We start from the raw sequence: 15,455 nt of genomic DNA, 5'->3' as shown, positions 1-15,455 counted from the left end.
GATCTGGTGAGAGCACTCAGAATCTACATTTCCCGCACGGCGCCCCTGCGCCGCTCGGATGCACTCTTTGTCCTTGTCGCTGGTAAGCGCAAAGGGTCGCAGGCTTCCAAGGCCACCCTGGCTCGATGGATCAAAGAACCAATTCTTGAAGCCTACCGTTCTGCTGGGCTTCCGGTTCCCTCAGAGCTGAAGGCCCATTCTACCAGAGCCGTGGGTGCGTCCTGGGCATTACGACACCAGGCTACGGCTCAGCAGGTGTGCCAGGCGGCTACCTGGTCGAGTCTGCACACTTTCACCAAACATTATCAGGTGCATACCTATGCTTCGGCGGACGCCAGCCTAGGTAGAAGAGTCCTGCAGGCGGCAGTTGCCTCCCCGTAGGGGAAGGCTGTCTTTGCAGCTCCAACATGAGGTATTTCTTTACCCACCCAGGGACAGCTTTTGGACGTCCCAATCGTCTGGGTCTCCCAATGGAGCGCCGAAGAAGAAGGGAATTTTGTTACTTACCGTAAATTCCTTTTCTTCTAGCTCCTATTGGGAGACCCAGCACCCGCCCTGTTGTCCTTCGGGATTTTTGGTTGTTTTTCGGGTACACATGTTGTTCATGTTGAACGGTTTTCAGTTCTCCGACGTTTCTTCGGAGTGAATTTGTTTAAACCAGTTATTGGCTTTCCTCCTTGCTTTTGCACTAAAACTGGTGAGCCAGTGATCCCACTGGGGGTGTATAGCCAGAAGGGGAGGGGCCTTACACTTTTTAGTGTAATTGCTTTGTGTGGCCTCCGGAGGCAGTGCTATACACCCAATCGTCTGGGTCTCCCAATAGGAGCTAGAAGAAAAGGAATTTACGGTAAGTAACAAAATTCCCTTCTTTATTAGCATGGATTTGCATAAACCAAGGCAAATCTGCAGCTGAAAAACGCCGCGTGTGAACATAGCCTAACTCCCAGCATGAGCGGACAGACGCAGGTGATTGATCCGGTCCAGCGCTGCTCGGCTCTATATTGTACGGCTCCAACCACTAATTCCAGTCTGAAGAACGCACGATCTGTGCTATAAAAGCGTCAGCGCTTGTATCAGTCCATAGAGGGCAGTGACACTGCAGCGCTGGAGATGTAACAGGGCGGATTGTCCCCTGGTGGGCTAGTGGGGGCAGTGTGGCTGATACTTATGGGAAGAGTGTCACAGTGTAGAAGTACAAGCTGCACTCCGGCAAGAGGGTGAGGGGGCAAAAGGCCACAACACATCTATATGGCACAAGGGGGCCCTGGTCCTAAACCTATATTGGGGCCCAATGGCTTTAAGCATTTGGACTGACGCTTGGGATGTGGAGGGGCTGTATGGCTGACCCTTGGGGGGGGGGGGGGGAGGTGGGCTGTATGGCTGACACTTGGTGGGGGGCGGTAATGCTGACACTTGGGGGTGGGGGGGCTGTATGGCTGACACTTTGGGGTGGGGGGGGCTGTATGGCTGACACTTGGGGGGGGGGGGTTGGCTGGCTGGCTTTATGGCTCACACAGGTAGAAGAGAAGACCAGGTTTATGCCGCGCTAAAAACCACTGATGCGTGTAAATTAAAAGATTTCCTTTTTACTTGACAGTTTCTACACCTTTCAGAGACATCCGTCTCCTTCCCCAGGAAAAGAAATCACTCGGGGGTGGGGGGGGCTGTATGGCTGACACTTGGGGGGAGGGTTGGCTGTATGGCTGACTCTTGGGGGTGGGTTTGGCTGTATGGCTGACATTTGGTGTGTGTGTGTGTGTGTGTGTGTGTGTGTGTGTGTGTGTGTGTGTGTGTGTGGGGGGGGGGGGGGGGGGTTGGCTGTATGGCTGTCACTTGGTGGTTGGCTGTATTGCTGACACTTGGGGGGGGGGGGTGCTTTTGGCTGTATGGCTGTCACTGGGGGGGGTGGTTGGCTGTGTATGGCTGACACTTTGGGGGGGTGGTTGGCTGTATGGCTGACACTTTGGGTGGTGGTTGACTGTATGGCTGACACTTGGGGGGGTGGTTGGCTGTATGGCTGACACTTTGGGGGGTGGTTGGCTTTATGGCTGACACTTCGGGGGGTGGTTGGCTGTATGGCTGACACTTGGTGGGGTGGTTGGTTGTATGGCTGACACTTGGTGGGGTGGTTGGCTGTATGGCTGACACTTGGTGGGGTGGTTGGCTGTATGGCTGACACTTGGTGGGGTGGTTGGCTGTATGGCTGACACTTGGTGGGGTGGTTGGCTGTATGGCTGACACTTGGTGGGGTGGTTGGCTGTATGGCTGACACTTGGTGGGGTGGTTGGCTGTATGGCTGACACTTGGTGGGGTGGTTGGCTGTATGGCTGACACTTGGTGGGGTGGTTGGCTGTATGGCTGACACTTGGTGGGGTGGTCGGCTGTATGGCTGACACTTTGGGGCGTGGTTGGCTGTATGGCTGACACTTGGGGGGGGGGGCAGTAATGCTGACACCTGAGGTGCGGGGGCAGTATGGCGGGTCGCTGGCTCGATCATCTCTGCAGCCTGGGCCCAGTATAAATGAAACCTGTGACTATTGCTCTATCTGCTCATTGCATTACACGTGTCTTGGGGTCCTGCTACTGAGATCCCCCCCCAGATCCCAACAGCAGTAATCAGGTGGTGTCCCCACTCTCAGGATCAGTTGGACCCTCAGGGATCGTACATCATTGATACTTGTGTATGGGGGGCCCCTTTTATCTTCACACCCCAATAGAGGATGGGGATACGGGTGTATTAAGCTCAGAAGCCTCAGATTTCGGGGAATCTGATAACCTCCGTGCGGTGGGGTCATGCGGTGGTCTTCTCCAGACCCTCCTCGGTGGATGCAGGTGAGTGAGCTCAGTGGAGGTACAGAGCGGGGGTCCGCAGAAGACCCCGGAGTATACGGAGCTTGGCTGTGACACTCGTACACATCCCTAATATTCTTTATCTCTCTATCTCTGCTTGCTGTCACTGATTTGAGATTTGAATTCCTCTGCAGCAGAAAACCCATAAAGCCCCTCATCCTCCTCACAGCTGAGGCTTTGTTACAGTCACATCCAGTCCAGACAATTCTCATCCATGTTACCTGCACTGACACATTGTAACAAACCCTCAGGACAGGGCTTGTGCTGCCGTGGTCAGCTCACACGGGATTGTCTGCGCTGGATACGGTTAGTGAGGCCTCTCCGCTGTGATAATGGGGGTTGTAGTTATTCTGGGATGTCGCCTCCTGCACTTCTCCGCAGTCACCACCAGAGGGCGCTCCGGTGTAAGATTTGGGACTTGTGATTATTTTTTGCTTTTACAGTGTATTCTTTTGCTGCAGCAATAAACCTGCTCCTGCCGCCGGCGCCTGTGTCACATTTATTGATGTCTTTATGTTTAATAAGTGCACGTCATACACAATATACACGGTATATACAGGTACACCGCAGATATACAGTATATCCACCTATACCGCAGATATACAGTATATCCACCTATACCGCAGATATACAGTATATCCACCTATACCGCAGATCTACAGTATAGCCACCTACACCCCAGATATACAGTATAGCCACCTATACCGCAGATCTACAGTATATACACATACACCGCAGATATATAGTATATACATGTACACTGCAGATATACAGTATATCCACCTATACCGCAGATATACAGTATATCCACCTATACCGCAGATCTACAGTATAGCCACCTACACCCCAGATATACAGTATAGCCACCTATACCGCAGATCTACAGTATATACACATACACCGCAGATATATAGTATATACATGTACACTGCAGATATACAGTATATCCACCTATACCGCAGATATACAGTATATCCACCTATACCGCAGATATACAGTATATCCACCTATACCGCAGATATACAGTATATCCACCTATACCGCAGATCTACAGTATAGCCACCTACACCCCAGATATACAGTATAGCCACCTATACCGCAGATCTACAGTATATACACATACACCGCAGATATATAGTATATACATGTACACTGCAGATATACAGTATATCCACCTATACCGCAGATATACAGTATATCCACCTATACCGCAGATATACAGTATATCCACCTATACCGCAGATATACAGTATATCCACCTATACCGCAGATATACAGTATATCCACCTATACCGCAGATATACAGTATATCCACCTATACCGCAGATCTACAGTATAGCCACCTACACCCCAGATATACAGTATAGCCACCTATACCGCAGATCTACAGTATATACACATACACCGCAGATATATAGTATATACATGTACACTGCAGATATACAGTATATCCACCTATACCGCAGATATACAGTATATCCACCTATACCGCAGATATACAGTATATCCACCTATACCGCAGATATACAGTATATCCACCTATACCGCAGATATACAGTATATCCACCTATACCGCAGATATACAGTATATGCACCTATACCGCAGATATACAGTATATGCACCTATACCGCAGATATACAGTATATGCACCTACACCGCAGATATACAGTATATGCACCTACACCGCAGATATACAGTATATGCACCTACACCGCAGATATACAGTATATGCACCTACATTGCAGATATACAGTATATGCACCTACACTGCAGATATACAGTATATACAGGTACACTGCAGATTTACAGTATATCCACCTACACCGCAGATTTACAGTATATCCACCTACACCGCAGATATACAGTATATCCACATGTACACCGCAGATATACAGTATATACACAACTATGGATGACGAGGATTTCTCTAGATCCTGTTTTTAGTCTCTGTAGTCAGTGCAAAACTACAACTCCCAGCATGCCCTCCGTGCCTGTGTCTATCTGGGCATGCTGGGAGTTGTAGTTGTCACATCTGTGGAGCCACACGTTCCGGCTCACTGCTGGGAAATAACTGGGCCCGTGTAATCATCAGATTCGGGCTCCTGGTGTGTGCACAGCTGTGATCCCTGCAGGATTGATTGGTCATGTCTGATCCCGGAGTTCTCCTGTCCATATAGAGCAGGCGTGACTAAGCGATATCGCATGGAGCAAATATTAAAAACCGCCGTCTCCCTGCAGCTGCGGTCACAGGAATCAGCGCAGAAACTGGAGCACCACATGTTCTCAGTACTTTTACCTCTATTTATAGATATGCTTTAAGGAGACCTATGCCTGCCTTCCCGCACACTCGCCTCCGGGGTCGCGCCATCCCGCACACTCGCCTCCGGGGTTGCGCCATCCCGCACACTCGCCTCCGGGGTCGCGCCATCCCGCATACTTATCCCGACATTGTGCGATCCTGCACACTGATCCTGCTGTCCCCCACGCTCGGCCCGCGGAGTCCCTCCGTCCCGCCACCTCGGCCCCCGGGGTCCCGCCATCCCGGGGTGACTATCTGTGCAATCACTAGTGCTATATCAAGCAGCAACCAATCAGCTGTCAGCTTTTCCTTAATAAAACAAATTCAGAAATGAGAGAAGCGATGTGATTGGTCGCTCACAGTGGCCCTGGTGTAGTTGGGGCCTCAGGTTACAGGATGTTGGGATTTTCTTAGTTCTGTCACTTTCTAACCCCTCGTCTCTTGTCTCTTTGGCTACCGCTGCAGTCAGACGCCCGGACACCTCACGTAAGTCTGTATGTCCGTCCGTGTGTGTCCGTCCGTCTGTGTGTCCGTCTGTGCGTCCATATGTGTCTGTCTGTGCGTCCGTCTGTGTCCGTGTGGCTTTCCTCCGCTCCTATCCTTGTTTTTCTTTACATTTCCCTTTTTCCTTATTGTACATCAGTCATTCTGTAACCCTTTGTCTGCTCATTCTGCGCCGCACAAAACTGCAGCAACATGTGACCGATGTAGCAGAGCTGAGCCCGTCCTCAGGAGCGCGGGCGCCGAGTCACCCAAACCCCAGAATAATCAAAGGGATGGTCCTAATGTAGCGTCAGCGGAGTCCCCGGATAATGGCTGTTCTGCGGCTTTATATTACAATTGTTCAGCATTTTCAAGACCTCTGCTTGCTGTCAGCGCCGTCTCGAGTCTGAAAACCCACGTCCAGCCCATTATATGGGAGCGGCGTCTGGTTCCCGACACCCGGACGCTTTCAGCCGCTGAGTAAAGACGCTGATTGTTCCAGTTCACTGACCGCAGAAAATGGTGGAGAAAGAAACCACAAGTAATAGAAGGTGATCCCCAGAGCATAGGGATCGTGTAGAGGGTGATCCCCGGAGCATAGGGATCGTGTAGAGAGAATGATCCCCGGAGCATAGGGATCGTGTAGAAGGAATGATCCCCGGAGCATAGGGATCGTGTAGAGAGAATGATCCCCGGAGCATAGGGATCGTGTAGAGGGAATGATCTCCGGAGCATAGGGATCGTGTAGAGGGAATGATCCCCGGAGCATAGGGATCGTGTAGAGGGAATGATCCCCGGAGCATAGGGATCGTGTAGAGAGAATGATCCCTGGAGCATAGGGATCGTGTAGAGGGAATGATCCCTGGAGCATAGGGATCGTGTAGAGGGAATGATCCCCGGAGCATAGGGATCGTGTAGAGGGAATGATCCCCGAAGCATAGGGATCGTGTAGAGAGAATGATCCCCGGAACATAGGGATCATGTAGAGAGAATGATCCCCGGAGCATAGGGATCGTGTAGAGAGAATGATCCCTGGAGCATAGGGATCGTGTAGAGGGAATGATCCCCGGAGCATAGGGATCGTGTAGAGGGAATGATCCCCGGAGCATAGGGATCGTGTAGAGAGAATGATCCCCGGAACATAGGGATCATGTAGAGAGAATGATCCCCGGAGCATAGGGATCATGTTGAGGGGATGATCCCCGGAGCATAGGGATCGTGTAGAGAGAATGATCCCCGGAGCATAGGGATCATGTAGAGAGAATGATCCCTGGAGCATAGGGATCATGTTGAGGGGATGATCCCCGGAGCATGGGGATTGTGTAGAGTGGATGATCCCTGGAGCATAGGGATCGTGTAGAGAGAATGATCCCCGGAGCATAGGGATCGTGTAGAGAGAATGATCCCCGGAGCATAGGGATCGTGTAGAGTGGATGATCTCCGGAGCATAGGGATCGTGTAGAGTGGATGATCCCCGCTGCTGAATAATAACAGTGCAGTGACAGACGCAGCTCTGCGCTCCAGAGGCAACTGAAGTTCTGCAGAGTCCGGACTATCAGACGTTCTGGACCATTGGATGCTCCATTACAGGAATGTCGCTGCTTCATCTGCAGTCACTGGTGTCTTGTGTCCTGTGTCCCCCGCGATCAGTGCCACAACCTGACCCGGTGCACGTATAATGCGAGGGGGGAACCAAAACTCCTCTGTCCTGCCCCTGATGAGCGATTCCTCACACACTGGGTGCGGACACAGAGCCACAAATCCCAGCACAGCATCTACAGGCCACAGAACGGCTGAAGAAGTGACGAGAGCGGGGACTGTGACCTTCCCATAATGATCCCTACATACAGCGCAACTGTGTACATACATTACTGATCCTGCATTATACTGCAGAGCTGCACTCACTATTCTGCTGCTGCAGTCACTGTGTACATACATTACTGATCCTGCAGTATACTCCAGAGCTTCACTCACTATTCTGCTGCTGCAGTCACTGTGTACATACATTACATTACTGATCCTGAGTTACCTCCTGTTTTATACTCCAGAGCTGCACTCCCTATTCTGCTGGTGCAGTCACTGTGTATATACAGTTAGGTCCAGAAATCTTTGGCCAGTGACACAATTTTGGCGAGTTGGGCTCTGCATGCCACCACATTGGATTTGAAATGAAACCTCTACAACAGAATTCAAGTGCAGATTGTAACGTTTAATTTGAAGGTTTGAACAAAAATATCTGATAGAAATTGTAGGAATTGTCACATTTCTTTACAAACACTCCACATTTTAGGAGGTCAAAAGTAATTGGACAAATAAACCAAACCCAAACAAAATATTTTTATTTTCAATATTTTGTTGCGAATCCTTTGGAGGCAATCACTGCCTTAAGTCTGGAACCCATGGACATCACCAAACGCTGGGTTTCCTCCTTCTTAATGCTTTGCCAGGCCTTTACAGCCGCAGCCTTCAGGTCTTGCTTGTTTGTGGGTCTTTCCGTCTTAAGTCTGGATTTGAGCAAGTGAAATGCATGCTCAATTGGGTTAAGATCTGGTGATTGACTTGGCCATTGCAGAATGTTCCACTTTTTTGCACTCATGAACTCCTGGGTAGCTTTGGCTGTATGCTTGGGGTCATTGTCCATCTGTACTATGAAGCGCCGTCCGATCAACTTTGCGGCATTTGGCTGAATCTGGGCTGAAAGTATATCCCGGTACACTTCAGAATTCATCCGGCTACTCTTGTCTGCTGTTATGTCATCAATAAACACAAGTGACCCAGTGCCATTGAAAGCCATGCATGCCCATGCCATCACGTTGCCTCCACCATGTTTTACAGAGGATGTGGTGTGCCTTGGATCATGTGCCGTTCCCTTTCTTCTCCAAACTTTTTTCTTCCCATCATTCTGGTACAGGTTGATCTTGGTCTCATCTGTCCATAGAATACTTTTCCAGAACTGAGCTGGCTTCATGAGGTGTTTTTCAGCAAATGTAACTCTGGCCTGTCTATTTTTGGAATTGATGAATGGTTTGCATCTAGATGTGAACCCTTTGTATTTACTTTCATGGAGTCTTCTCTTTACTGTTGACTTAGAGACAGATACACCTACTTCACTGAGAGTGTTCTGGACTTCAGTTGATGTTGTGAACGGGTTCTTCTTCACCAAAGAAAGTATGCGGCGATCATCCACCACTGTTGTCATCCGTGGACGCCCAGGCCTTTTTGAGTTCCCAAGCTCACCAGTCAATTCCTTTTTTCTCAGAATGTACCCGACTGTTGATTTTGCTACTCCAAGCATGTCTGCTATCTCTCTGATGGATTTTTTCTTTTTTTTCAGCCTCAGGATGTTCTGCTTCACCTCAATTGAGAGTTCCTTAGACCGCATGTTGTCTGGTCACAGCAACAGCTTCTAAATGCAAAACCACACACCTGTAATCAACCCCAGACCTTTTAACTACTTCATTGATTACAGGTTAACGAGGGAGACGCCTTCAGAGTTAATTGCAGCCCTTAGAGTCCCTTGTCCAATTACTTTTGGTCCCTTGAAAAAGAGGAGGCTATGCATTACAGAGCTATGATTCCTAAACCCTTTCTCCGATTTGGATGTGAAAACTCTCATATTGCAGCTGGGAGTGTGCACTTTCAGCCCATATTATATATAGAATTGTATTTCTGAACATGTTTTTATAAACAGCTAAAATAACAAAACTTGTGTCACTGTCCAAATATTTCTGGCCCTGACTGTACATTACTGATCCTGAGTTACATCCTGTATTATACTCCAGAGCTGCACTCACTATTCTGCTGGTGCAGTCACTGCGTACAAACATTACATTACTGATCCTGAGATACTTCCTGTATTATACTCCAGAGCTGCGCTCACTATTCTGCTGCTGCAGTCACTGTGTACATACATTACATTACTGATCCTGAGTTACCTCCTGTATTATACTCCAGCAGAATAGTGAGTGCAGCTCTGGAGTATAATACAGGAGGTAACTCAGGAACTGTAATGTAATGTATGTACACAGTGACTGCACCAGCAGAATAGTGAGTGCAGCTCTGGAGTATAATACAGGAGGTATCTCAGGATCAGTAATGTATGTACACAGTGACTGCACCAGCAGAATAGTGAGTGCAGCTCTGGAGTATAATACAGGAGGCAACTCAGGATCAGTAATGTAATGTATATACACAGTGACTGCACCAGCAGAATAGCGAGTGCAGCTCTGGGGTATAATACAGGAGGCAACTCAGGATCAGTAATGTAATGTATGTACACAGTGACTGCACCAGCAGAATAGTGAGTGCAGCTCTGGAGTATAATACAGGAGGTAACTCAGGAACTGTAATGTAATGTATGTACACAGTGACTGCACCAGCAGAATAGTGAGTGCAGCTCTGGAGTATAATACAGGAGGTATCTCAGGATCAGTAATGTATGTACACAGTGACTGCACCAGCAGAATAGTGAGTGCAGCTCTGGAGTATAATACAGGAGGCAACGCAGGATCAGTAATGTATATACACAGTGACTGCACCAGCAGAATAGCGAGTGCAGCTCTGGGGTATAATACAGGAGGCAACTCAGGATCAGTAATGTAATGTATGTACACAGTGACTGCACCAGCAGAATAGAGAGTGCAGCTCTGGAGTATAATACAGGAGGTAACTCAGGATCAGTAATGTAATGTATGTACACAGTGACTACACCAGCAGAATAGTGAGTGCAGCTCTGGAGTATAATACAGGAGGTAACTCAGGATCAGTAATGTAATGTATGTACACAGTGACTGCACCAGCAGAATAGTGAGTGCAGCTCTGGAGTTTAATACAGGAGGTAACTCAGGATCAGTAATGTAATGTATGTACACAGTGACTGCAGCAGCAGAATAGTGAGTGCAGCTCTGGAGTTTAATACAGGAGGTAACTCAGGATCAGTAATGTAATGTATGTACACAGTGACTGCAGCAGCAGAATAGTGAGTGCAGCTCTGGGGTATAATACAGGAGGTAACTCAGGATCAGTAATGTAATGTATGTACACAGTGACTGCTCCAGCAGAATAGTGAGTGCAGCTCTGGAGTATAATACAGGAGGTAACTCAGGATCAGTAATGTATGTACACAGTGACTCCACCAGCAGAATAGTGAGTGCAGCTCTGGAGTATATTATATTTCTCATCCTGGACATACCATATGGAGCAGTGGATGAGAAACCCAACAGTATTTTCTTTTTGCATATATAGACCCGTGCCTCGCAGTGCCCGTCCTGTGATGATCTGCAGATTTCTTCCCTCTGGACTGTTAGGCTATGTGTCCACGGGAGAATGTAGCTGCGGATTTTTCTGCATCAAAATCCACAGCTTTTCCGCAAAATCTGCACCTTTTCAATGGTTCGGATTTGCCGCGGATTTACCGCGGAATTGCCGCGGATTTTGGTGCGGATTTTTATTTTTTTTTCCCCAATTTTAAAGCCAAAATCCGGATGAAAATCTGCAACAATAATTGACATGTTGCAGATTTTTCCGGATCAAATTCCGCACGAAATCCGCTGCGAAAAATCCGCAGCATGGGCACAGCATTTCCAAAATGCCATAGAAATGGCTGGGAAGTGCCGCTGCTGCAGATTTTCGGGAAATCCGCGGCTTCTCCGCGAGAAATCCGCAGCAAAATCCGCGCATTTTCCGCAGCGTGGGCACATAGCCTTACATCTACACCTTTGGTCTCAGTGATGGTGATTTCTATGGCAGGACATCGGCCGCTGTTGGACGCTTTGTTCCTTGTTCCTCTTGAGAATGTTAAAATTAAATGTCACCCGAGCCCCAAACAGGTCCGATGCTCGGCCGATATGTATCTAATGTGTACGGGGAGACTTGGCCTCTGCGCTTTATAAGTATTTAGGGGTCGGGGGCTCGATGAATAATCGTGGGGTCTCCTACCCAGTGGGTGAAAATAATCAGCCTGGATGATGTGATGTTATTAATGTGTACAAGGTGAAGAGCGTTCATAGAGCCGGGTGTAATGTGCGAGAGGAGGAGGCGGCTCCATCATCAATATTCAGAAGGGTTCTTTACAGTAAAAGCTGTGGAATCCTCGAACGTTAGAGATCATCAGAGCAAAACTGTTGGCTTCATTTCTAGAGGATTTCCACTAAAGAAAATTGTTTTTTTTTTATTCTCAATAACAACGTCATGCAGCGCTACCAAAAAAACGCAACTGCACCGAGAAAAATGAATATAGTGGTGTGGATGGAAAAATAATAAAAAGAAAGTTATGCAAAGGAATAATTGTCCAGATTCTGAAGGAGTTAATTAGATATACCGAATAATGAGAAGGATCTGCTTTTTTTCTCTTCTCACGGAAACAGCGCCATTCCTGTACACAGGCTGTGACTGGTATTGCAGTATTCAAGTGAATGGAGAAGAGTTGCAATACCAGACACAGCCTGTGGATAAAGTGGCGCTATTTCTGGAGAAACACGCGATGTACAGGGCGCCCTCTATCCCAGAGACGGATGATGCCCCGGTGTGACACCCTGGCCGCCATTCTTACAACTCCTTTTCTTACGTTTTCTGGCCAATGTTTCATTTTTTGGGGGTGTAAATTCAGGACCCTTTTCACGTTTGGACGTCAGGAGAGATGTCCTACTGACCTTACGGGTTCATTTTTTTGGGGGTGTTAATTCGGGACCCTTTTCACATTTGGACGTCAGGAGAGATGTCCTACTGACCTTATGGGTTCAATTTTTTGGGGGTGTAAATTCGGGACCCTTTTCACGCTTGGACGTCAGGAGAGATGTCCTACTGACCTTACGGGTTCATTTTTTTGGGGTGTAAATTCGGGACCCTTTTCACGCTTGGATGTCAGGAGAAATGTCCTACTGACCTTACGGGTTCATTTTTTGGGGGTGTAAATTCGGGACCCTTTTCACTCGTGGACGTCAGGAGAGATGTCCTACTGACCTTACGGGTTCATTTTTTTGGGGGTGTAAATTCGGGACCCTTTTCACTCGTGGACGTCAGGAGAGATGTCCTACTGACCTTACGGGTTCATTTTTTTGGGAGTGTGTAAATTCTGGACCCTTTTCACGCTTGGACATCAGTAGAGATGTCCTATTGACCTTACGGGTTCATTTTTTTGGGAGTGTAAATTCTGGACCCTTTTCATGCTTCGACGTCAGGAGGGATGTCCTACTGACCTTACGGGTTCATTTTTTGGGGGTGTAAATTCGGGACCCTTTTCACTCTTGGACGTCAGGAGAGATGTCCTACTGACCTTACGGGTTCATTTTTTTGGGAGTGTAAATTCGGGACCCTTTTCACGCTTGGACATCAGTAGAGATGTCCTATTGACCTTACGGGTTCATTTTTTTGGGGGTGTAAATTCTGGACCCTTTTCATGCTTCGACGTCAGGAGGGATGTCCTACTGACCTTACGGGTTCATTTTTTTGGGGTGTAAATTCCGGACCCTTTTCATGCTTCGACGTCAGGAGGGATGTCCTACTGACCTTACGGGTTCATTTTTTTGTGGCGTAAATTCCGGACCCTTTTCACGCTTCGACGTCAGGAGGGATGTCCTACTGACCTTACAGGTTCATTTTTTTGGGCTGTAAATTCCGGACCCTTTCCATGCTCAGACGTCAGGAGAGATGTCCTACTGACCTTACGGGTTCATTTTTTGGGGGTTTTCGGGGTGTAAATTCGGGACCCTTTTCACGCCCGGACGTCAGGAGAGATGTCCTACTGACCTTACGGGTTTATTTTTTTGGGGTGTGTAAATTTGGGACCCTTTTCACGCTTGGATGTCAGGAGAGATGTCCTACTGACCTTACGGGTTCATTTCTTGGGGTTTTCGGGGTGTAAACTCTGGACCCTGTTGACGCTTGGACATCAGGAGAGATTCCTACTGACCTTACGGGCCTAAATTTGGCCATGATTGTCGGTGTGTTTTTGTTTTGCTGCTCCCCCCCATCCCCCTCCCCGGATCGGCGAGGTCTGAGAATAGCTGAGGTTGATGGAGTAATTATAGATAAGTACAGAACCAGTCAGACCGGGCCATTAAAAAAAAGATCAAAAATATCTCCCGGTGGATTCGGGGCCTATCGGGGTTTGCATCCATTAGTGGCTTCACCGTCTCCTCGCCTGGATGTGAGATGCGCTGAGCTAATTAGGTGGCGCTGCTCCGCGCCCTCCATCCTGCCGCATCTATATATATGTGATTTATTATCCGTCACATGCTGCTCCCGGTAGTCCGCCTTCCTGTAACCCAGCGATCACAGTCCGTGTAAACACATGTAGACACCGTCCTCTCTCCTCTTTGATTTAATTGGCTGATTTTATTCCCGTGGGTGACCTGCTCCTGGAGCGAATGCAGCTCTGCAGCGAATGCAGCCGGGGTCACGTGGAGCCGAGTGGCGTTATTCTGTCTGCTCCCCCTTCCCCCGCTAACATCCATCTATAACGGACCCAATGGAGCATTTCATTAAAGCAATTCCATTCATTTTTCTTTTCACGCTGCACAAAATCTGCAGAATATGTCAGCGCGAAGGAGGGTTACCGGCACTGACGGCTCTTAAAGGGAGTTCTGGAGCAAATATGGATCTCGGGGTCCTTATTTTTTCTGCCAAAAATGTATGTTTAGGTCACTATGACAGGTCGGACCCACTAATGTGTTGGAGGGTCCTCCGCGTACCATGGCCTCTCTCGGTGGTCGAGCTCTGCAGTGCACCACTCTGTTGGTGGGCTAACGTGCCCCTGTATTTGGCCAATACCCATGTGTCCTAAGCCTCATGAGGTTCCTACGCCACTCCAGGTCTGAGCAAAGTGCTCTACCTTGTGCCGTAGACAACATTTGACCAAGCTCCTCACAATTTTAAGCTCTTGACCTTAAACCAACATGGACTGACAATGGACCGCCGCCGGCATCTGCCCTTGCTCCATCTGACTAGGAGTTTTGCCTGCCACTTGGGATCTCCAAGATCGATGGTGTCTCCTGAATTATCACCAAAGTTGTAACGACCTACAAATATTCTTTGCGAACCTCCTAATGAGAGTTTTGGGGGATGAAGAACCAAATGCTTCGCTTCCGCTCCCAGGTCTAAGAGACCTCTAGGGTACAATGGGAAATGGCCAAATATAAAAACCAATACTGTGTTATAATGAGGGCTGAAGGGGAAATGGCCCGATATATAGCCTAATACTGAGGTTATAATGAGGGCTGAAGGGGAAATGGCCAGATATATAGCCTAATACTGAGGTTATAATGAGGGCTGAAGGGGAAATGGCCAGATATATAGCCTAATACTGAGGTTATAATGAGGGCCAAAGGGGAAATGGCCAGATATATAGCCTAATACTGAGGTTATAATGAGGGCCGAAAGGGAAATGGCCAGATATATAGCCTAATACTGAGGTTATAATGAGGGCCAAAGGGGAAATGGCCAGATATATAGCCTAATACTGAGGTTATAATGAGGGCCGAAGGGGAAATGGCCAGATATATAGCCTAATACTGAGGTTATAATGAGGGCCAAAGGGGAAATGGCCAGATATATAGTCTAATACTGAGGTTATAATGAGGGCCAAAGGGGAAATGGCCAGATATATAGTCTATACTGAGGGTATAATGAGGGCCGAAGGGGAAATGGCCAGATATATAGCCTAATACTGAGGTTATAATGAGGGCTAAAGGGGAAATGGCCAGATATGTAGCCTAATACTGAGGTTATAATGAGGGCCAAAGGGGAAATGGCCAAATATATAGCCTAATACTGAGGTTATAATGAAGGCCGAAGGGGAAATGGCCAGATATATAGCCTAATACT

The 15,455-nt window shown here is 48.1% G+C and overlaps 1 protein-coding gene across 1 annotated transcript in view; it reads left to right on the top strand.

Moving 5' to 3' along the window:
• GABBR1 (gamma-aminobutyric acid type B receptor subunit 1) overlaps positions 1 to 15,455 on the top strand; it is a 130,150-nt gene that overhangs the window by 17,152 nt on the left and 97,543 nt on the right. The window contains exon 3 of the mRNA XM_075323158.1: positions 5,616 to 5,636. Within this exon, the coding sequence (XP_075179273.1) occupies positions 5,616 to 5,636 (21 nt within the window). The remainder of the gene's footprint in view (positions 1 to 5,615; positions 5,637 to 15,455) is intronic.

Source organism: Anomaloglossus baeobatrachus, chromosome 9 (genome assembly GCF_048569485.1).
Source record: "Anomaloglossus baeobatrachus isolate aAnoBae1 chromosome 9, aAnoBae1.hap1, whole genome shotgun sequence".
NCBI classification, from domain to species: domain Eukaryota; kingdom Metazoa; phylum Chordata; class Amphibia; order Anura; family Aromobatidae; genus Anomaloglossus; species Anomaloglossus baeobatrachus.
Note: the sequence above shows the minus strand (reverse complement) of the source record. Positions and strands in the feature narration are given on the sequence as shown.